The sequence below is a fragment of the Hippopotamus amphibius genome, chromosome 4 (genome assembly GCF_030028045.1).
Source record: "Hippopotamus amphibius kiboko isolate mHipAmp2 chromosome 4, mHipAmp2.hap2, whole genome shotgun sequence".
Taxonomy (NCBI): Eukaryota; Metazoa; Chordata; class Mammalia; order Artiodactyla; family Hippopotamidae; genus Hippopotamus; species Hippopotamus amphibius.
Window position 1 is genome coordinate 185,860,747 of NC_080189.1, and position 23,000 is coordinate 185,883,746.

The 23,000-nt window shown below is 38.5% G+C and overlaps 1 protein-coding gene across 9 annotated transcripts in view; it reads left to right on the forward strand.

Annotated features, from left to right (window-relative positions):
• The window catches only part of MARK3 (microtubule affinity regulating kinase 3), a 103,517-nt gene that overhangs the window by 26,684 nt on the left and 53,833 nt on the right, over positions 1-23,000 (forward strand). For all 9 annotated transcript variants that reach the window (XM_057730584.1, XM_057730586.1, XM_057730585.1 and 6 more), the window contains one exon: positions 9,925-9,978. In XM_057730584.1, the coding sequence (XP_057586567.1) occupies positions 9,925-9,978 (54 nt within the window). Of the gene's footprint in view, positions 1-9,924; positions 9,979-23,000 lie in introns of those variants that run through there.

Below are 23,000 nucleotides of genomic sequence, written 5' to 3' on the forward strand. Positions count from 1 at the left end.
GGCTCTAATTTTTCTTCCCCTGTGTGCATTGCTGCTTGTCCCAGGATCATCTGTTCTTTCCTCCCTGTTTGTTAAATTCCCTTTTGTTTCTCTGATTTAATTTGTTGTTTTGTACCCATATCATGGTGTTTTTATTATTGCGGCTTTTGATTGTACACTTTGATTTTTTGGAGTAGGTTAAGTCCCCTAGTTATTATTCTTTTTTTTATTATTATTATTTATTTATTTATTTATTTGGCCGCATTGGGTCTTCGTTGCTGCCTGCAGGGCTTTCTCTAGTTTCAGAGTGCCAGGGCTACTTTTCATTGTGGTGTGCAGGCTTCTCATTGTAGTGGCTTCTCTTGTTGCGGAGCACTGGCTCTAGGCACGGGACTTCAGTAGGTGTGGCACACAGGCTCAATAGTTGTGGCTTGCGGGCTCTAGAGCGTAGGCTCAGTAGTTGTGGTGCATGGCTTAGTTGCTCCGTGGCATGTGGGGTCTTCAGGAACCAGGAATCAAACCCGTGACCCCTGCGTTGGCAGGCAGATTCTTAACCACTGCACCACCAGGGAAGTCCCTGATTATTCTTATTTTTTAAAAATTTCATTGCTCCTTTTGCCATTTACTCTGTCAGATGAATTTTATTTCATTTCATTTCATTCCATTTCATTTTTTTTTTTTTGGCCACACCATGTGGCTTGTGGGATGTTAGTTTCCTGACCAGGAATTGAACCAGGGCCACGGCAGTTAAAGTGCTGATTGCTAACCACTGGACCTCCAGGAAGCTCCCAGTCAGATGAATTTTATTTTATTTTATTTTATTTTATTTTATTTTATTTTATTTTATTTTATTTTTTAAAATCTTTATTGGAGTATAATTGCTTTACACTCTTGTGTCAGTTTCTGCTGTACAGAATGAAAGAACCACATGTATACATATATCCCCATATCCCCTCCCTCTTGAGCCTCCCTCCCAGCCTCCCTATTCCACCCCTTTAAGTCTTCACAAAGCAAGCATCAAGCTGGTCTCCCTGTGTTCTGTATTAGCTTCCCACTAGCCATCTATTTTACATTTGGTAGTGTGTATATGTCAATGCTACTCTCTCACTACGTCCCAGCTTCCCCTCCTCCTGGTGTCCTCAAGTCCGTTCTCTATGTCTGCATCTCTATTCCTATCCTGCCACTAGGTTCATCAGTACCATTTTTCAAGATTCCGTAAATATGTGTTAGCATATGGTATTTGTTTTTCTCTTTCTGGCTTACTTTACTCTGTATGACAGACTCTAGGTCCATCCACTCACTATGAATAGTTCAATTTCATCCCTTTTTATGGATGAGTAGTATTCCATTGTGTATATGTGCCACATCTTCTTTATCCATTCATCTGTCGATGGACATTTAGGTTGCTTCCATGTCCTGGCTATTGTAAATAGTGCTGCAGTGAACATTGTGGTACATGTATCTTTTTGAAATGTGGTTTTCTCGGGATATATGCCCAGTAGTGGGATTGCTGGGTCATATGGTAGTTAGTTTTTTAAGGAACCTCCATACTGTTCTCCATAGGGGCTGTAGCAATTTACTTTCCCACGAACAGTGCAGGAGGGTTCCCTTTTCTCCACACCCTCTCCAGCATTTATTGTTTCTAGATTTTTTGATGATGGCCCATCTGACTGGTGTGAGGTGATACCTCATTGTGGTTTTGATTTGCATTTCTCTGATGATTAGTGATGTTGAGCATCTTTTCATGTGTCTGTTGGCCATCTGTATGTCTTCCTTGGAGAAATGTCTGTTTAGGTCTTCTGCCCATTTTTGAAACGGGTTGTTTGTTTTTTTGATATTGAGCTGCATGAGTTGCTCGTGTATTTTGGTGATTAATCCTTTGTCAGTTGCTTCATTTACAAATATTTTCTCCCATTCTGAGGGTTGTCTTTTTGTCTTGTTTATGGTTTCCTTTGCTGTGCAAAAGCTTTGAAGTTTCATTAGGTCCCACTTGTTTATTTTTGGTTTTATTCCCATTATTGTAGGAGGTGGGTCAAAAAGGATCTTGCTTTGATTTATGTCATAGAGTGTTCTGCATATGTTTTCCTCTAAGAGTTTTATAGTGTTTGGCCTTAAATTTAGGTCTTTAATCCATTTTGAGTTTATTTTCGTGTATGGTGTTAGATAGTGTTTTAGTTTCAGATGAATTTTAGAATTAAGTTGCCATGTTCTAAAAACAGCCTTACTGGGATTTTGATTGGATTAATTTTGATGGGAATTAATTGAATTTATAAACTGATTTGGGAGGAATTTGCTGTTTTAATGATACCAAGTGTTTCTGTCCAGGAATATGAAGTGTTCTTGATTTTATTTTTAAGGTTTATGATTTTCTTCATCTGGGGTTTTCATAATTCTTGTTCATTCCAAAGTATTTTATAATTTTTGTTGCTATTGTGTGCAGTTATATGAATTTTAACACATTTATAGATTGATGTTACCAGTACCATAATCAGATACAGAACAGTCCAATTACTTCAGAAAATTCCCTTGTGGTCCCTTTGTGGTTGCTCCCTCCCCCAACATAACCTCCTGCAACCACAGGTCTATTCTTCATCCTCATAATTTTGTTTCTTTCAAGCCTGTCAAGTAAATGAGATCATATAGTATGTCTTCTCACTCAGTGTAATGCCTTTGAGATTGATCCAGGTTGTTGCATATAGTATTGATAGTTTGTTCCTTTTTATTGCTGAGTAGTATTCCATTGCATGGCTGGACCACAGTTTGTATCCACTCCCCCATCGAAGGACATTTGAGTTGTTTTCAGTGTTTGGCAGTTACGAATAGAACTGCTGTAAACATTCCTGTACAGGTTTTTATGTGAACATGTTTTTATTTCTCTAGGATAATTAACCCAAGAGTAGGATTGCTGGGTCATAAGGTAAAAAACTGAAGTTTTTCTAGAAAGTTGCTTTTATTACAGATTTATTATAGTATACTATTCCTAATAGAAATAAACTTCAAAACCTTAGTCTCGTTATTATTGTATTTTTTTCACTTGGTACTGTTTTTAGCCCACTAAAAGCTGAAGTTTTTCTGTCAGCATTCTCTTACCCTTTTATGATAATGTAATGTATCTTTCCTATTGAGGTACTAAGACCACTAAAGAAAACCCAGAGTGCTCCAGGAAGTGGTATTGGTGATTCAGAGACTTAATTCTTTCTGAGTCAGTAGGAGATATGTTAAGGGATAGTTTTAACTGCTATCCTTGGGATAAGACTAGCAATGTAGTAGAATTATATAGTGGAAAGAATTCCCTGAAAGAAGAGAGTGGGGATAATCTATATCATGCACTTACGTCACAAGGATGTTGTGAACATAAAAGATACCCAAGAAAATTTATGTGATGGAAGAATGGCATTTTTACTGAACAGAGAAATTCCTTATGTTGTTGTTGTCCCCCATGGCTTTTTGAATTTTTAGTTCCCCTACCAGGGATCAAACCCAGGCCCCCTGCATTGGGAGCACGGAGTCATACCCACTGGACCACCAGGGAAGTCTGGAGCCTCGATTTTGTTTTGTTTGTTTTGTTTTGTTTTCTATCTCTGCATTTCTATTTTGCTTTCTGGGAGATACCTTTATCTTCCAGTCTTTCTATTAAATTTGAGTTCCTATCAGTGTCCTTCTCCTCCTAGTTCTTTCTTGTTCTTTATTTGTCTTTATAGTATCCAGTTCTGGTATCAGTGCTGTTTCTTCTCTTAACTCCCTGAGGATAATAAAAGCTTTCTTCTTCTTTTTTTTTTAAGTAGATTTTTTGCTCCCTACATTGTTTCTCTTTTCTCTGGGATTCTTTCTTGGTGTCTGTCTTTCATACAGAGACTTTCTTTTTGAAATCTGGTAACCCCTGGTTATCTGTCTGTATTTAAGGTGGAACTGTAAGAAGCTGGTCAGAAGTTGGGTTTGCATGCATAGGATATGTCTGACCACAGAACTTTCCTTTGGGGATTGTGCAGTGCTTTTATTGGAGGACACATATCTTTTTCTTTAGATCTCGTCTCTGGGACCATTCTGTTCTCTAGATTAAGAATCCCCTGTTCTGCCTGCGGGGAGCTGTGGTCCCACCCCTCAGTGGCAGTCTAACAGGTAACTCCCCCCACCCCACTTTTCGTCTCCATGCCTCACTCCTGCCCTCTCCTGGGTCCATTGACCTTGAGTCCAGAGCCGCATTATCTTCTCCACAGAATAAGTTTACAGTCTCTTAGGAACCCGTGGTCATTGGTTGGGTTGGGGAGCAGCAGCATTCTTTATACAGACTTTTGGCTTTGGAATTAGTCCAGTAGCTCCCCTGTTGCCTTTGGTCCCCTGGGATCTCCCAGTCTGGAGCCCTTTCCAGATTGTGTTGGGGAAATCACATTGTTTCTGGTTATAATGTCCTCTGCTCTCTCTCCTCTCTCTTTCAGAAAGTTATTGACATATCTTTCCCACTGTGGTCTTCTCAACTTGTTATTGTGCTTTTGTGGCTGTATGCTTTTATTGCATACACTAGAGGAGAAACCAAAGAGAGGGAAGAGAGAAAAAGATTCAATCTTGAACCTCATTTATCCTTGGCCTCTACGTACTTAATAACTGTTGTTGCTTGTAAGAATGATAAAACCGTAGCTCTTCATCCTTAAATGTGCTAAACTCCTTGACATTTTAGTCACAACTTTTTGTGTGTGTGAAATCTATGTTAATAGCTTTATGGGAAGTTTGGAGACCAGAGAGGAAAAACATTCCCACAATCAAAATATTCTGAATACCATGTTTATTTTTTGTGTATTCTCCATATTTTATATGTAATTTCAACATACTTTTGGCCATAATTTTGTATCCTGTTTTTTTTCCACTCAGAATTTTATCCTAAGCAGGTTTCCCTATGCTGCATAATCATAATTGTGGGTTTCAGTGGTGCAGTTCCATTGATTAGAGAACAGTAGTTCTCAAACTTTTTTTTTTGTCTCAGAATTCCATTAAACTTTAAATAGAGAACTCACAAGTTTTTGTTTATATGGGTTATATCTCTTGCTATTTACTGTGTTAGAAATTAGCACACTAAGAAACTTAAAATATATATTGGGTCGGCCAAAAAGTTCCTTCGTGGTTTTTTTTTTTTAAATAAATAAATTTATTTATTTATTGGCTGCGTTGGGTCTTCGTTACTGCACGTGGGCTTTCTCTGGTTGCAGTGAGCAGGGTCTACTCTTCTTTGCAGTGCACGGGCTTCTCATTTTGGTGGCTTCTGTTGCTGTGGAGCACAGACTCTAGGTGTGCAGGCGTCGGTAGTTGTGGCTCGAGGGCTCTAGAGCAATAGGCTCAGTAGTTGTGGCACATGGGCTTAGTTGCTCCTTGGCATGTGGAATCTTCCCAGACCAGGGATCAGACTTGTGTGCCCTGCAATGGCAGGCAGATTCTTAACCACTGCGCCACCAGAGAAGTCCCTCCTTCAGTTTTTAAGTAAAAATGAAAGACATTTTTCATTTTCATAAAGAACTTTTTTGAACAGCGTATTCACCTTTTTGTTCCACTACCATCTGCCATTTTTCAGGCAACTTCTTAATTCCATCTTCCCAAAACTTTTAATGTTTTTGAACAAAGAACTCTTTCAGGTACCTTTTACAGTCTTCCAAGGAATTGAAATTTTTTCCATTAAGAGAATTTTGTAAAGACCGAAATAAATGGAAATCTGAAGGTGCAATGTCTGGTGAACATGGCAGATGAATCAGAACTGTAACAGCTTTTGCCTGGTCATCAAAGAAAGATGTGTTATCCTGATGGAAGATTATGCATTTTCTGTTGACTCATTCTGGACACTTTTTGTCAAGTGCTACTTTCAGTTGGTCTAATTGAGAGCAGTACTTATTGGAATTGTTTGGTTTTCTGGAAGGAGCTCATAATAGAGGACTTGCTTCCAATCCCACTATGTACACAACATCACCTTCTTTGGATGAAAACCAGCCTTTGGTGTGGTTGGTGGTGGTTCATTTCGCTTGCCCCACGATCTCTTCCATTCCACATGATTGTGCAATATCCACTTTTCACTGCCCATCACCATTTGTTTTAAAAACGGAACGTTTTTGTTACGTTTCAGTAAAGAATCCCATGGGGAAATACGGTCAAGAAGATTTTTTTCACTTCTGTGGAACCCAGGCATCAAGGTGATGAACTAAACCAAGCTGGTGCAAATTATTTTCAACACTTTATTTGGATATTTTGAGTATGTCAGCTGTCTCCCACGTGGTGTAACATTGATTGTTCTCAATCAGTGTCTCCATTAGATCGCTGTCTTCAACTGGTCTGCCCAACAGTGGAGCATTGTCCAATGAGAAGTCTCCAGCACGAAACTTCACAAACCACTTTCGGCACGTTCAGTCAGTCACAGCACCTTCTCCATACACTACGCAAATCTTTTTTTGGTGTTTCGGTTGCGTTTTTACCTTTCTTGAAATAATAAAGCATAGTATGCCAAAAATGTTGCTTTTTTCTTCCATCTTCAATATTAAAATGGCTGCACAAAAATTCACCAATTTTGATTTTTTTTTTTTTAGTGCATGTTGATATGACAGTTGTTACAATACAGTCTAACAAAATTGCTTCCAATGAAGTTGAAGACAATTAAGCACTACTAGAAGCCATCTTACAGAAAAAATCCAATGACCCTTTTGGCCAACCCAATATGAATTCATTTAAAATAATAACAGACCTTTTACCTGTTAATATAAATAGTGTATTTTTATGAAAAACAACTATTTTCCAAAACAAACTACAGAGAAGAGTGACATTGTTTTAATTTTTTGCAAATCTCTTTAATGTCTTACTTAATAGAAGTTAGCTGGATTCTTATATCTGCTCTACATTCAGACTGTTTTGGTATGTTGTTCTGGTTGAAGTGTATGAAGAAAATCTGGCCCCACACAGATATGTAGCGAGAAGAGAAGGGAGGACCTCAGTATCTTTTTTAGGTGGTTCCCGGTATTGTTCTTTGATACTCTACTAAAACTCAGTAAGTAGTTATTTCTTGGAAGGGGGGGCAGTGATTAATAGAATGTTTATTCAAAACAACTGTTGATGGACAAAAAGAGTTAATATTCTGAACAATTTGCTTCAGTTGGAAATTAATAATAGAAGATTTGGAAGTGAGCAAGCAGAACCATAAACGATAGCTTTACTGGTCTGGTAACAGGTGTAACTGACAAGCATAAAGATGATCGTGATGGTTTATTGTGGAGTATTTATAGTTAATGTGCAGAAAAAGAAAAACCTCACATAAACCCAATTCTTACAAATTAAAAAAATCACTTAATTACATGATTGTGACACTTTTTTATTGTGGTAAAATATACATAACATAAAATTTACCATTGTAGCCATTTTTAAGTGTGCAGCTCAATGGCAGTAAGTACACTTACAGTGTTTGCAACCATCATCACTGTCCATCCTCAAAACAGATATAGTCAGTCTCATTATTCACAAATTCCATATGTGCAAATTCACACACTCTCCAAAATTTATTTGCAGCCCCCAAAATCAATACTAGCAGTGCTTTTGCAGTCTTCTTTGGACATGCACAGAGCAGTGAAAGGTTTGAATTGCTTAATGTGCGTTTCCCAAGCTGAGGTCCAACAAGGTGACACTCTGCCTTCTTTCAGCTTTCATACTATAAACAAATGCCCTTTTTATGATTATTTAGTCCAGTTTTCCACATTTTTGTGCATTTTGTTGGTGATTTTGTGGTTTAAAATGGCCCCCAACTGTAGGACTGAGATACTAGCCAGTGTTCCTAAGTGTAAGGATATGACATGCCTTATAGAGAAAATACATTTGTTAGGTAAGCTTCATTCAGGCATGAGTTAGATATTTCAGTTCAGTGTTAATGAATCAATAATGTATAGTAAATGAGGTGTCGTTAAACAGAAACACATAAAACAAGGTTGTGTATTGATCAGTTGATAAAAATGTTGTGAAGGGGGCTCACAGGAACATAACTCTTTCCCCCTAGGAACAGTGGTTCAGTATGCACTAATTCAGTGTTCACAGTGACTTTTTATAGAATGTAATTACCGTGAATAATATGAGTCAACTGTCTTTTTTTTTTTTTTTTTAATTGAAGGAGGAAGCTTAATTGCTTTCCCCTAACAACAGATATATGGGAAGGAGTATTAGAAAAGATTATAGGCTCTCCTCATATGTTTGATTCTTGAAAATGGTTTTAAGAGCAGAGAAATAATAAGCAAATTGAGAGCTCTCTACGTGAGGTGTGTGGAGGGTGCTGGTCAAGCGCCTGGCTTCACGGTTGGCTGGGAGGAAAGTTGGCCTTTCGCTGGAACCTTCCATACACACAGCACTGAATTGTTTTCTGTGGTCAGTAAAGTTTTTCCTGGGTTGTGCCCTTTGAGCATACTCTAGGCTTGTATGTGCCCTGCTGTGTGTGCCTCAGATTTTTGTCTCTCAGAAGTTGTTTAAAGTCATTTGTCTGCTGATACCACCTCTCCCATTCTCTTTGCAGTTCTTTGTCGTTTTGTCTTTATTGTTTAATTGGACTATCAGGTGGGAAAAGAGAATAGAATGCATGTGATTAGTATGTTATCTTTAGCTGAATGTCCTCATTATGGGTATGAAAGATCTTTTCACTTAGTTATTTTTATTCAGGTTAGTTAATTATACAGTTTAGAGTCAAGGCTTGTTTTTGTTTTTTAAGTGTTCCCTGCCCCTCCCCCAATTTCTAATCTAAGATGGCCAGTTTCAGTCTTTTAAACTGATTCTTTAGGTTTTACTTTCATATCTTTTAATAGCACGTTTTGTTCTTAATTATGTTTTAGTTTTAGGCATCATTATCGATTGATTTCTCACTATGATTTTTTAAAGTTATCATTGGCTTTTAAAAATTAACTCCCTATTGAAGTATAACACACATCCAGAAAAGGTGTAAACATTTGCATAACCATGGCAAAAATATACCATGACTTGAACCCCAGAAGTCCTCCCTCTGCCTCCTTTTTTTTTTTTAATAAATTTATTTATGTAGTCATTTATTGGCTGTGTTGGGTCTTCGTTGCTGCACATGGGCTTTCTCTAGTTGCAGATAGTGGGGGCTACTCTTTGTTGCTGTGTGCACGGGCTTCTCATTGCGGTGGCTTCTCGTTGCAGAGCACAGGCTCTAGGCGCATGGGCTTCAGTAGTTGTGGCACACAGGCTCAATAGTTGTGGCTCACAGGCTCTAAAGTGAAGGCTCAATAGTTGTGCGCTCGGGCTTAGTTGCTCCGAGGCATGTGGGATCTTCCTGGAGTAGGGATCAAACCTGTGTCCCCTGCATTGGCAGGCAGATTCCCAACCACTGCACCACCTAGGAAGCCTGCCTTTTCCTTTTTTAACTGCCTAAAGGGCTTTTCTGTTTTTTGAAATACGATGTTTTTTAAGTTTTCAGATTCAACACCAAGTTATTTGTTAATATATTTATTCAATTAACATGCTCCCGCTTTGTGCGGGACACTATGGAAAGCATTTTGGGCTGTGTAAACCTATGAAAGCTATAGTTCCTGCCCTTAGATCCCAGAGTCAGATAAAATTGAAGTGTCAGTAAATAATGACTAGGCCTGCTACATTGCCATGTTTTTAGAAGTGTTTTCATTGTGTAATCTCTCCCTTTTGGGGAGGGGGTGGGGGTGGTGTCTGGGAGATTTGTTTTCCTTGTGTCTATAGGTAACTTAAATGTAAAATGTTATAAAATACCCTTATTTGCATGAATCCCCTCTTGTCAATTATAAAATATAAAGTGTTAAATATAATAGTAACTAGCTGAGTTTTAGGTTTTTGAGTTTTGTTTACTTGCTTTTTAACAATGCCACATGTCTGTGCATTTATAAAACTATTACCAGTTAGTCTATAATTACCAAGTTCTTAAAATCCGTAAATGTGTATTAACTTTTTTTCTAGGTTGCAATAAAAATAATTGACAAAACTCAGTTGAATCCAACAAGTCTACAAAAGGTAAGATTGATCCAATATCCAGTATTTTTTTTTAATGATTTTCAGTGCTAATTGCCATCTAATTTGTCCATTAATTACCTCTATTATTATTTTTATTGTGTTTAATACACAGTAAAACTTCCTCCTCCTCAAATGAATGCAACTTGAAATATTAAGTGTAGTATTGTTGGATTTTTTCCTTCAATTGAAGATAATGATTTTTAAATGTTCTTAATAGCACAAACTGAAGGCTGTACTTTTAAATTGAATATTCTAAATATTGACTAGAATAGAGTTATAAAAAAGACAGAACAACATATTTTCATGGAATTAGTCTTTTTTTAATGTAATTATTCTCATCTTTCGTATAGCTAATACTGAGATCTTTAAAGTTAGCACTTTGGCTTTATTAAACTTTCACAGTATGTCTAATATAAAAGGAAATAAAAAGTAAAACTGAGTTGGTAGTTGAAAACATGTTTGTAATGCACTGTTGCCATTTGTATTATCTAATGTAGATCAGAAGTTCTCAACCTGGTGCATGTTAAAATCACCTAGGCCTCTTTTCAGAGTCCTGATGACTGGTCCATGGGGGAATTTAATTGCTCAGGTGGGGCCTGGTCATGGGTATTTCACTGATGCATCAGTGAATGACTAATGGTCTTCATAATAAGATCCTTTGAGTTCTTTTTAGTTTTGCAAAGCCTTTCTACATACTTCATTTGATTTCTAGACCTGGCCTATGGTAGCTGCAGGGTACAGAGACCGAGAAATAAGAATAGGAAGTCCTCTTCCACTTAGCTGAATGCCTGACTTAACCTTGAGCAAGTCACTTAACTTTCTGGACGTTGGGTTTCTCATCTTTAAAAATGGAGATAATTTCACTAAGTGAAATAAGTCAGACAGAAAGACAAGTACCATATGATCTCACTTATATGTGGAATCTAAAAAACAGAACAAATAAGACAAAATAAAACAGAAACAGACTTACAGATACAGAGAGCAAAACTGTTGGTTGCCAGAGGGAGGTTGAGTGAAATAGATAAAGGGTTAAGAGATACAGACTTCTAGTTATAAAGTAAACAAGTCATGAAGATATATAATATACAGCATAAGGCATGTAGTCAGTAATACTGTAATAATTTTGCATGGTGACAGATGGTTATGTATATCAACTATGCTTCAATTGAAATAATAATAGAAAATAACTAATTAAATGGAGATTTAATCTTCTCATGTTGGATTATATTAATGAAATAATACATATAAAATAGTTTTGTAAACTGCAGAGCAATGTGTAAGATATTTCAAGTGTAATGCCCTATGTACATTTCTAATGTTCTAATGGTTATTTTCTATTTATATCATCATAATTTTGAAATCCTGTCCGTGTGTGTATGTGTGTGTGCGAGACAGAGATTGAGGTGGGGAGGGAGATAGATTTTGTCTTACACTGAAAATGTTATTTAAACAAGTGGTTCTGCAGGGTATAGTGGGCCTTAAGGGTTCTCAGGGTGGCCACGGAAGGATCCAAAAATTCCAATCCTTTGTTCTGAAGATAAAATTGTATCCATTTCCTTAAACTTTCATTTCTTCATATATCTAAGGACTTATCTAATTAATAAGTTAGGGGTTGCTAAAATTTGGTATTCAGAACTGAAATTAGCATGTAAAGAAGTTTGCTGAGGATTCTAGTTTAGTATTTTAAGGATGTTGCATATCTTCCACTCTTCATGTGTACTTGCAGATACCTGGAATTCTAGCAGTTTTCTAGGAAGAATTTTATCATAATACTGTCTTGAGTTGGTTGTCATTTTCCTTGCTTGCTTGCTTTTTTCATTATTTTTGGCCATAGTTTTTAATTGCCCCTGTTCTTTTTTTTTTATTATTGCAAATTACTGTTTGTCACATCATTATCAACTTAGTACCTGGTAGGTTGTCTGGTTAGCTTGATAGTGTGATTATGCAGGTTTGCATCAGCATTAATTTTGGCACATAAATAATCTAATAGGTAAGACTTTTAAGATTTGTTTGGTATAGTTCAAGTATGAACCATCCACAAAAGATTTATACTAAAGGCAGATCTGTCCAAGTTAAATAATTTGATAAGTGTAATGTTTTCAGTTTGTGGGCATTGTTTTATTTTTATTTATTTATTTATTTATTTATTTATTTATTTATTTTATTGGCTGTGTTGGATCTTTGTTGCTGCACACGGGCTTTCTTTTTAGTTGTGGTGAGTGGGGGCTACTCTTCATTGTGGTGCGCGGGCTCCTCATTGCTGTGGCTTCTCTTGTTGCAGAGCACAGGCTCTAGGCACGTGGGCTTCAGTAGTTGCAGCACATGGGCTCAATAGTTGTGGCTCACAGGCTCTAAAGCGCAGGCTCAGTAGTTGTGGCGCACAGGCCCAGTTGCTCCGCTACATGTGGGGTCTTCCTGGAGCAGGGCTCAAACCCGTGTCCCCTGCATTGGCAGGTGGATTCTCAACCACTGCGCCACCTAGGAAGCCTGTGGGCATTGCTTTAAATCGTAAATCATGTGTTCGTTTTCTTCTCTTATAAATTAGAAGCATACTATAAATATTTCCTTCAAATTCTTTTTTGCTGAGTTCTTTTTCCATGGAAAAGTGGCAGCAGAGTGGCATATCCCAGGAGTCTCTTGCCCTTGGAATAGTGGTTCTTGCAGCTTTTTTTCTTCCTCTGCACCACTCACAGTTGTATCACACCTGCGTCAAGAACAGTTCTCTTTATATTGTGATTTTAAGCTCTGGAGCTTGGTGTATGGCCTTAGGAGCTAACATTTGCATTAAGGAACATTCTGCCGTCAACAATATGCAGTCTTTCTGTACTGCCACTACCAAAAGAAATGTGGACTGGCTCATTCAGGCAGTGTTTGAACACAGGTGTCAAAATAGTGCCAATTTCAAAATGTTCACAGTATTCTGGCTTACACATTGAATCATGTACATCTCATAAACACATATAAGCAAACCTGAGTTGACTGCATATTTGTAAACTGATGTTATTTTCACTGACAAGTTCTTTACTTTTCCTTTTAATTTTTCCAGCCACTGAGTGAATAAATGTTAGATTCTAGTAAGATGTATTTTTCTCCGTTGTTTTTGTACTTCTCAATTTCTGAGTACTATCCCTGAGACATTTTTCTGTTCATAAATGTCTTTTAGGTCAGCCTTTAAAGAACTCTGTAATGTTGTATACCTGTAATGGTTTTGAAAACCACAGGAATTTGAAAAATGTTAGTTTTCTTTCTAGTTTTTTTTTTTAAGATCTTGGAATATAATTGCTTTTCTTCCTGGTTTTAGAGAGTCATTTTTAGCTTTGATTTGGTTACAGATAATCTTGTTTTATTAAATTCAAGTCTGTCATTAAGAAGCAAGTCATGACTTTATTAAGACATGCTAGTACACTAAGTGTAACCCATCTAAAGTTATTTTCTTTTCTAATATTGGAGTAGGGTGTAGAGTGTTAACATAAAGGAGTATAGAGTAATGATTAGGAACACAGTGAAGCCAGGCTACATGGATTCAAATCTAGGCTTCAACCCAGCCTACCTAGAGAAGTCACCTCCCTGAACCTTAGTTTCCCTGTTTGTAAAATGGAAATAATAACAGTACCTCTAGGGCTGTGGTGAGAATTAGACAACATTTAAAGCCCTTAGAAGAGCTAAGTGTAGTTCTTGGCACATGGTAAGGACCAACTGTTTTGCTATTTTTGTGTATCTTGCTGAATATTGGTTTTGACGGAGGGTGGGAGATTTGGGGGTGTTTGTCTTGTTTTTTTTGTTTTTGGAGTAGAGTTGATTTACAGTGTTTTGTTAGTTTCAGGTATACAGCATAGTGAATTAGTTATATGTACACATATATCCACTTTTTTTTTTTTTGGATTCTTTTCCCAGGAGGTATTTTTGTTTGTTTATTTGTTTCTAATTTTACCCTCACAGGAAATAAGTAGAGCTTAAGAATTGAATGGTAGGTTCTGGCTTAGGTCTTATAGGACTTATTTACAGTAGACTACTACTGATAATGGCTGATATTTGCACGTTTAGTATACATTGAGTACTGTGTCAGCTTGGTCAAGCTGCTGTAACAAAATACTGTAGACTGGATGGTTTAAAAAACAGACATTTATTTCACACAGTTTTAGAGTCTGGGAAGTCCAAGATCAGAGTTGCTAGCATGGTCAGGTTCTGGTGTGAGCTCTCTTTTCAGCTTGCAGAGGGCTGCCACCTCAGTGTGTCTTTACAGCAGAGGAAGGTGTATGAGCACGTGTGCATGCTCTCTAATGTCTCTACTTATAAGGGCACTAACCCCCATCATAAGGACCCACCCTCATGACCTCATCTAAACCGACTTAATTCCCAAATGCCCCATCTCCAAATATCACATTGTGGGACAGCTTCATGAGGTAAGTTCAGTTATTCAGGAAAGAGAAGCCAGGGAGATAAAGTAGTCTGCCCAAAGTCCCCTAACTAATAAGTGGTAGTTGCTCGGGAAGTCATTTTATGATAGGTGTAGTTAGCATTGAGTCGAGCATTAATGAACACGTTTACCACAGTTTAGATAATAGAGCACTTGCGGTAAGCAATATCCCAGGTATGTTAGTAGATAGAAAGTCATTGTCATTAGATACTAGAGCTTGTGTTTCCCATGTTCTTACACATACAGGCTTTTTCACACTACGTAGTCTGATAGATATTTTTTCATCTTCGTGCTCTGTTAGGTGAGTATTACTACCATGTTGATTTTCCATTGAGGAGACAGACTCTGAGAAGTTGATATAGTCAGGCTTTCCAGTTCGTAAGTGATGGAGCAAAGATGTAAATCTTAGTCTGACTCCAAAACATGGACTATTTCTGCTTCATTATACCACCCTCCTGTAATTAAATTTCCCTAATTGAGATGGGAACTAACCTGAGGCTTTCTTTGTAGTAGTTGTGAAGAAGTTAGTTTTTAGTTTCAAGTTTGAGGAAATATTTCAAGTATGTAAGAGAAGTAGGTCTTGTGCCCCACCTCTACTTCCAAACTTTGCATAAGTCATGTTTTTATGCAAATTTGTTTATTCACTCCTTCACTTAACAAACACTTATTAGTAAATACCTGCTGTGTACCAGGCATTGTTCTAAGCACTGAGGGTACAACATTGAACCAAATGAAGGTCCTGCTTTCATGGAATTGACATCATAGTGGGGGAGCAGCAATAAACAGATATACAATATAATGTCATGTCAGTGCCTTGAAGAAAAATAAAGCAAGATGTATTTACTGTGTTTTCTTATTTTTTGTATTCTTGATGCTCTGGCATCTGGGGCCTTGCTGACCTGCGAGAGACGACTTCCCAGGGCTAGCTAGTTCCTGAAAATAGTAAACTACTCCCCAGTGAATACACTGTTCAGATACACGCCAACCACTGCCAAGCGTATACTCTGAATGACCTCCTCCATCTGGCTCTTAAACTCCAGGAGGCAGTATTTCTCTGCCTTTATCACCAGAGCTGGTACTGGACACCTAGAGACAGTACTTATACCCGAGAACCTACTGAAATTATTCAAATGAACCAATCCTCAGCCTGCATATCCTGCCTGAACTTGCCTTTCCTGTGGAAGCCAAGGTAAAAACTCTTTGCCATGCTTTCCCCTTGTTCCTGCCGTCTCCTGACCCATACTGGTGCTCCCTGATATGGCCCTGCATGGCACTGTGCACCCCCTTCTTTTGGGAACTGTAAGTAACAAACCATCCTTTTAGTGGCAGTCTTCTCCTGATCTCTTGGCTCACCATACCTGAATAATAATAGAACCTAGGGGCTTCCTAGGTGGCGCAGTGGTTAAGAATCCGCCTGCCAATGCAGAAGTCACGGGTTTGATCCCAGCTCCAGGAAGATCCCACATGCCGCGGAGCAACTAAGCCCGTGTGCCAAAAAAATAAATAAATAAATAAATAATAGAACCTACTTTTTAAAACACAGGGTGAGGAGATAGCATGCAAGTAATGTGTAGATTTCAAGTGATGAGTAGGGGTATCCTCTTAGTAATCATTTAAGAAACATTCTTGTTCTCTTGAACCAGGCCTTGTGATAAGAAGAGTCACATAAATGCAATGGACTCTGGGTAAACCCATGTAGTTTGCAGTAAAATTTTACTTAGGCCTTGAGGATCTAAATATTTTTTACCAAGTAATAAAGAATGGAAAGACCTTTGCAGTCTTCATTGCAGTGTTGACATGGGGGTCCTCACTAAGCGTTTGGGGGAGGATTGCACACACAGCCTAAGGAGCAGCAGCAGCAGCGGGCTGTGGAGGCCTGCCAGTGTGCAGGGCAGGGAAAGGCCCTGAGCCAGCACTTACATCAGGCCAAACCAGGAGCCTCAGGTGCCCCAGCTCTTTAAGGAACAGTCATCTGTGTATAATAAATTTTTCAGTGATTCCCTAACTTTCCCTTGGGTTCTTCTGACTAAGATTTTGTTATCTTAGAAATACTCAGTCTTTTCGGTGGCAGAAACTTAATTGTCACCATACTGTGATATAATCACTTTATACTTTAAACAGTAATGTCTTTTTCTTAAACTGGAACCATTTAGTTAAAAACAATAAATGTGTGAATGTAATGAAATACTTGATTTTTTAAAATATATGATAGCTGGTTAGCCAGCTTTAAACACATATAGGGATGGAGGCACACTCCTTCCTATGCCATCTTGTTCTAGTGTTGGATTACTCTAGTTATTAAACAGGTTTTTTTCTTTTATAGTTTACACTAGCATCTGTCTTCTAGAAATGTGTACAACACTGTTCTCTATTCTTTCATGTAGTGCTGTGGAGGTTAAATCTACCAATCCGAACAAAACAAAACAAAACTTACCAATCCAACGTAAGCAACTATCTTGGGTCTTCTTGGTCCCTCTCCAGAGTAAATACTCAACCTCTTGGGCCAGCCACAGGATTTGCCCTCAGTGCAGGACTCGTTTATTCCATGTCTATAATTGATTTTTTTCTTATCTGAATTTATTTGATTCTTGCTAAAGACCATTTAATTGGTTTCCTGCCATAATTCCAGTCTTGGGGTATTTTTTTTTCTTTTCAAATTTTAAATAATTACAATTTAAAAAAGGCAGCTAAATTTTACTTAAAACCCCACTTGAAGAACCAGAAGGCAGACTTCAGGGCTCCTACATGAGTGCAAAGCCAGGGGAGGAGGTTCAGGAAAGGAGCTGCTGCGGAGAAGCACCACATTCTGCAAGCTCTGCCGCAGTCTCTGGAGGACCTTTGCACCCTGCCTGTGGGAGGCAGAGTAAAGCCTCTTGGCTAAGGCGGAGGGAGTGAATGTGACTTCAGTTGCTACCATGACAGGAGAGACAAACTATGGAGTATGAGTTCGGCCAAAATAACTGCAAGATAAAGTCAAAACTCCTTAGCAAGCTTTATCTTCACCATCCGGTCCCAAGGGGGATGTCCCCGCTCATCTCTGTATACACCTGTGTCAGCGCACTTGTCACACTGTGGCCTTCCTTCCTGGACTGTGAGTCTGCAGAGAAAGGGCGTGGAAGCCTCAGGTCCGCAGATGCTCCTGCAAAAGGGACAGGAGGGGCGCTGGCCACGAGGCCTCGGTCGTGCCTTACTTTTACTTCCCTCCTCACCATTCTTGTGCTGTGCCGTTAACGTGTATCAGAATGGCCCTGCGGGGCCTTTTAAACACCCGGGGCGTCTTCGGCTTTCACTGCCAAACCGGCCAACCACCCCATTCAGCTCCTCTGCCACCCCACTGGCGTCAGGACTCGGCACAGGGCTCCCGCGGCCTGGGCCTGCGAGGACCCCTTTCAGGGAGTCTCTCGGCAGATCTCCCGCAGCATCCGCAGCTGCGCGCGCGCCTGGCACAGCAGAGAGACCTTGTCCCCTAGACGGGCACCCACACGCTCCGGGCTCCGCTCGGCCGGCGGAGGCCCAGGACAGCGGCCGCTCGCCCCGCTCAGCCCTGTGGGTCGGACACAGCCGCCCGTCGAGCCGGACGCATGTTGGGGTAATTTTGAAAAATGAGTCTTTCGTAGGATGTTTTCATCCAATTAAAATATCCGACAAGGTCGGGACTAGGCCCCTCAATGGCAAATCCATCCTTTAGTTGATCCTGGTGATCCAGTAAAGCAATTATTAAGTAAGATCCAAGCAGTATTCTTCAATCCAAACTTTTAGTAAGAGAGAAAAGGAAATCCCCGTGTTTAAAAAAATTAATCAAAATTACTGAAGAAAAAATAAAGAATGCACATTAAATTCAGGTATGTGCAAAATACGGGAATTCGCTGGAGGTCCAGTGGTTAGGACTCCACGCTTCCACTGCACGGGGCACAGGTTCAATCCCTGGTCGGGAAACTAAGATCCCACATAGCCTTGCAGTGTGGCCAAAAAAAAAAAAAAAAGTATATACAGCAGATTGCTGAATGATTTTCAGAGTATTATGGACTGCAGATTCGTTTTATCAGAGTCTTTGTGGGAAATTGTATTTATATCTACTCAAGTCTGTTTTTAAAGTTAGTGTTTATTTTGGAGTCGCTGTTAATGCTTAGAGCAGTGACCTTTTTTGGCATCCCAGGGAATCTTAACTGTGGGACAAGCCAGGGAACTGTGTAATTGGAAGCAGTGAGAACCAGTTCATGCTTTCATATGGTCTATAATGTAATTTACTCTTCTGTTACCATCGCTGGGTTATTTGGGGGTACTTCTGCTTCAGCATCCTTAGGGCAGTCTTTTTTTAACCCTTGCTGTGCAGTAGAATCATCTGTGGAGTTTTAAAAACAAAACAAAACAAAAAAATCCCATGTTTTCTTCAAAATGTTCCTCCATCCCACCACCTAGAGGTCCTGGGTTGGTGGGTCTAGGGTGAGGCAGAGGGATCCCTAGTGCATATCTCAGATGGGAGTGGTTCTTAGACTTCCTTTGCTTCCCTTCAAAGTTCTTAATTTCTCTGCTCTTTCTAAAGGTAACCTGTTTTAAAGATGACCCCTTCCTCCAGTGTTTTAAGTCTTATAGACTGCTGCCACTGCCACTGCCGAATATCTCCTTCCTCTCTTGAACTCTTCCTGACCCAATTTCTGGACTTCTTTCCTTCTCCTTGCCCATTCGGTAAAACACAAAGCGGTTTTGGAATCTTTTTCATTGATCAGTTCTGTTCATCTTCTCCTTTCTTAATAACTTCCTCTTTCCATATTGACTTGTAGGAGGCTAAATAGCTAAGGCAATTAACAAAAGTAGTTGTTAGGGTCCTGACTTTTTTTTAATTTTTTTTTTTTAAATTGAAGTATAGTTGCTGTACAATATTATATGTTACAGGTGTACAATATAGTGATTCACGATTTTTAAAAGTTATACTCCATTTATAGTTATTATAAAACATTGGTTATATTCCTTGTGTTGTACCATATAGCCTTATAGCTTATTTTATACCTCTTACTCCCCTACCACTATGTTGCCCTTCCCCAATTCCCTCTCCCCACTGGTAACCACTAGTTTGTTCTCTGTATATGTGAATCTGCTTCTTTTATGTTATATTCACTAGTTTGTTGCATTTTTTAGATTCCACATCTGAGTGATATCATACAGTATTTGTGTTTGTCTGACTTATTTCACGTAGCATAATGCCCTCCATGTCCATCCATGGTACTGCGAATGCCAAATTTTCATTCTTTTTTATGGCTGAGTAGTATTCCATTGTGTGTGTATACATATATACACACCACATCTTTATCCATTCATCTGTTGATGGACACTTAGATTGCCTCCATTATCTTGGCAGTTATAAATAATGCTGCTCTGAACATTGGGGTGCATGTATCTTTCTGAGTTAGTGTTTTTAGGGAGTTTTAGATATATACCCAGGAGTGGAATTGGTCACATTGTAGTTCTATTTTTAGTTTTTTGAGAAATCTCCATACTGTTTTCCACAGTGGCTGCACCAATTTACATTCCCACAATCAGTGTACGAGGGCTCCCTTCACTCCATATCCTCTCCGACATTAGTTCTTTGTGTTCTTTTTGATGATGGCCATTCTGACAGGTATGAGGTGACATCTCATTGTGGTTTTGATTTGTATTTCCCTAGTGATTAGCGGTGTTGAGCATCTTTTCATGTGCCTGTTGGCCATCTGCATTTCCTCTTTGGAAAAATGTCTATTCAGTTCTTCTGCCCATTTTTTAATCGAGTTGTTTGTGTTTCTTTGATGTTGAGTAGTGTGAGCTGTTCATATATGTTGGGTACTAATTCCTTATCAGGCATATCACTTGCAAATATTTTCTCCCATTCTTTTCATTGTTGTCTTTTCATTTTGTCAGTGGTTACCTTTGCTATGCAAAAGCTTTTAAGTTTAATTTGTTTGCTTTTGCTTTTATTTCCTTTACTTCAGAAGATGGCTCCAAAAAAAATATTGCTGCAATTTATGTCAAAGAGTGTTCTGCCTGTATTTTTCTCTAGGAGTTTTATAGTATCTGGTCTTACATTTAGGTCTTTAAGCCATTTTGAGTTTATTTTTGTATATAGTGTTAAGAGACTATTCTAATTTCATTCTTTTACATGTATCTGTCCAGTTTTCCCAGCACCACTTATTGAAGAGACTGTCTTTTCTCCATTGTATATTCTTGCCCCATTTATCGTACATTAATTGACTATAAGTGTGTGATTCCTCCAGTTCTGTTCTTCTTTCTCAAGATTGTTTTGGTTATTTGGGGTCTTTTGTATTTCCATAAAAATTTTTAAATTATTTGTTCTAGTTCTGTGAAAAATGCCATTAGTATTTTAATAGAGATTGCACTGAATCTGTAGATTGCCTTGGTTAGTATGGACATTTTAACAGTGTTGATTCTTTAGAGCACTCCATCTGAAAGCAGCAGAATACACATTCTCTTCAAGTGCACATGGCACATTCTCTAGGATAGATCACATGCTGGGGCACAAAACAAGCCTTGGCAAATCTAAGAAAATGTAAATCATATCAAGCGTCTTTTCTGACTACAATACTACAAGACTAGAAGTCAACTACAAGAAAAAAAAACTGTGAAAAACACAAACACGTGGAGGCTAAACAGTATGGGTCACTGAACCAGTGGATCACTGAAGGAGTCAAAGGAAATAAAAAATACCTACAGCCCTGACTGTTATTTACAGTCCAGCATCTGCATTCAGATCAGTGCAATGAATTAGGTAAACTTATACAGACAGGATATGGTAAATGAAATCTAAGACAAACCCTTCTTCGTTTTACATATTTAAAATATTGAGAATAAAAATATGTATATTGTTAGATTTCAAAAGTGGTAATTGAAGTGAAAGAAAATATAGCTTCAGTGTTGCTGCTGCTTTATAGGGAAAATTTTAATTTATTGCCAGACTTATTTTCACTTTGGCAGCAAATTTAGAGTATAGATTGTGAATTGAGAATATTAGAATTTACTTTTAATTGTACCAGTCGTTCATTGTGCTATTTTAGAAAAGTCACTGAAGAACCAAGTATTTCATTTTATTTTATTTTTTTATAAATTTATTTATTTATTTTATTGGCTCTGTTGGGTTTTTTTTTGCTTTGCGTGGGCTTTCTTTAATTGCAGTGAGTGGGGGCTACTCTTCGTTGTGGTGCGCGGGCTCCTCATTGCCGTGGCTTCTCTTGTTGCGGAGCATGGGCTCTAGGCATGTGGGCTTCAGTAGTTGCAGCACATGGGCTCAATAGTTGTGGCTCACGAGCTCTAAAGCACAGGGTCAATAGTTGCAACACACGGGCTTAGTTGCTCCGCGGCATGTGGGATCTTGCTAGAGCAGGGATCGAACCCGTGACCCCTGCATTGGCAGGCAGATTCTTAACCACTGCGCCACCTAGGAAGCCCCCAAATATTTTAAATGGGTTAAACTTAGAGCCTAGCATGGACCCACTTGTGGAAAATTGAAAACTGGGCAAAAACTAGACCTTTGGGAAAGAATCCTGGCAACAGCAGCCAGAATCATAGCCACATGTTGCTTATTGTGTGCCAGGCACTGTTCCAAGAACTCTACATGTCAGGTTGCTTTATTCCTGGGAATACCAGAGGCCCAGGGAGGTTAAGCCACCTAAATGCAGTCAGTGAGTGGTAGATTGCCAGGGAGGGCCAGGTGGTGTACTCCAGAGGTCAAATTCTTGATGAGTGTGCACTGACTGACACACTGACTGAACGAACAGTAGTACTTAAAGCCCTGACTTCAAATAGCCTTTCCCAAAATGTCCCCTTGGAAGGAATCAGGCCCAACACCTTCCATTTGGGAAAGATAGCAAAGGAGTTTACTGAAACTCCTTCACCTTACACGTGGTAGATACCCAATAACATCTGTTCATTATTTTGTAAGTACCAAATTTATTTTAATACTAAATTAGTATTTTTCTCATGTTGCCCTAGTCCCAGGAATCTTGACCACCAGAACCTTAGGTGGGGTAGGATAATTTCCTTGTCTTTGAAATATTTGATCATAAAAATGCACATTGCTGCCACTTTTATTTTAAATTTTTAAAAACTGCTTAACTTTATTAATCAGCTAAATCTAAGCAATTATATTAAATTTGATTTTAATTTTAATTAAAATGCTTTACATACAGAAGAATGTTACATGTTTGCCATATAAATATGTATAGGATATTTGATTCAAGAAGTGGATCATCAGCAGTACTTTAAATCAGTCACAGTGTAGCCTTCCCCAACCTGACCTGCTCCTTTGTTTCCCACCTTGCAAGGTAACCACTAGCAAAAATTTCATGTTACTATTTTCTTGATTGTTTTTATAACTTTACCACATCAGGATCCCTCATCAATATAGTGTAAAGGTTTTAAATATTATATAAATGGAATCATATTATCTGTATCCTTCTCTTATTTCCTTTCTTTTGCCAAATTGTGTTCCATGTTGATGTATTTAGATGTAATTTACTTTCACTACTATGCTCGTTTTCATGGTTATATAGTATCTTATTATATGAATATTTCACGATTTACTTATCCATAGTTATATAGTATCTTATTATACGAATAT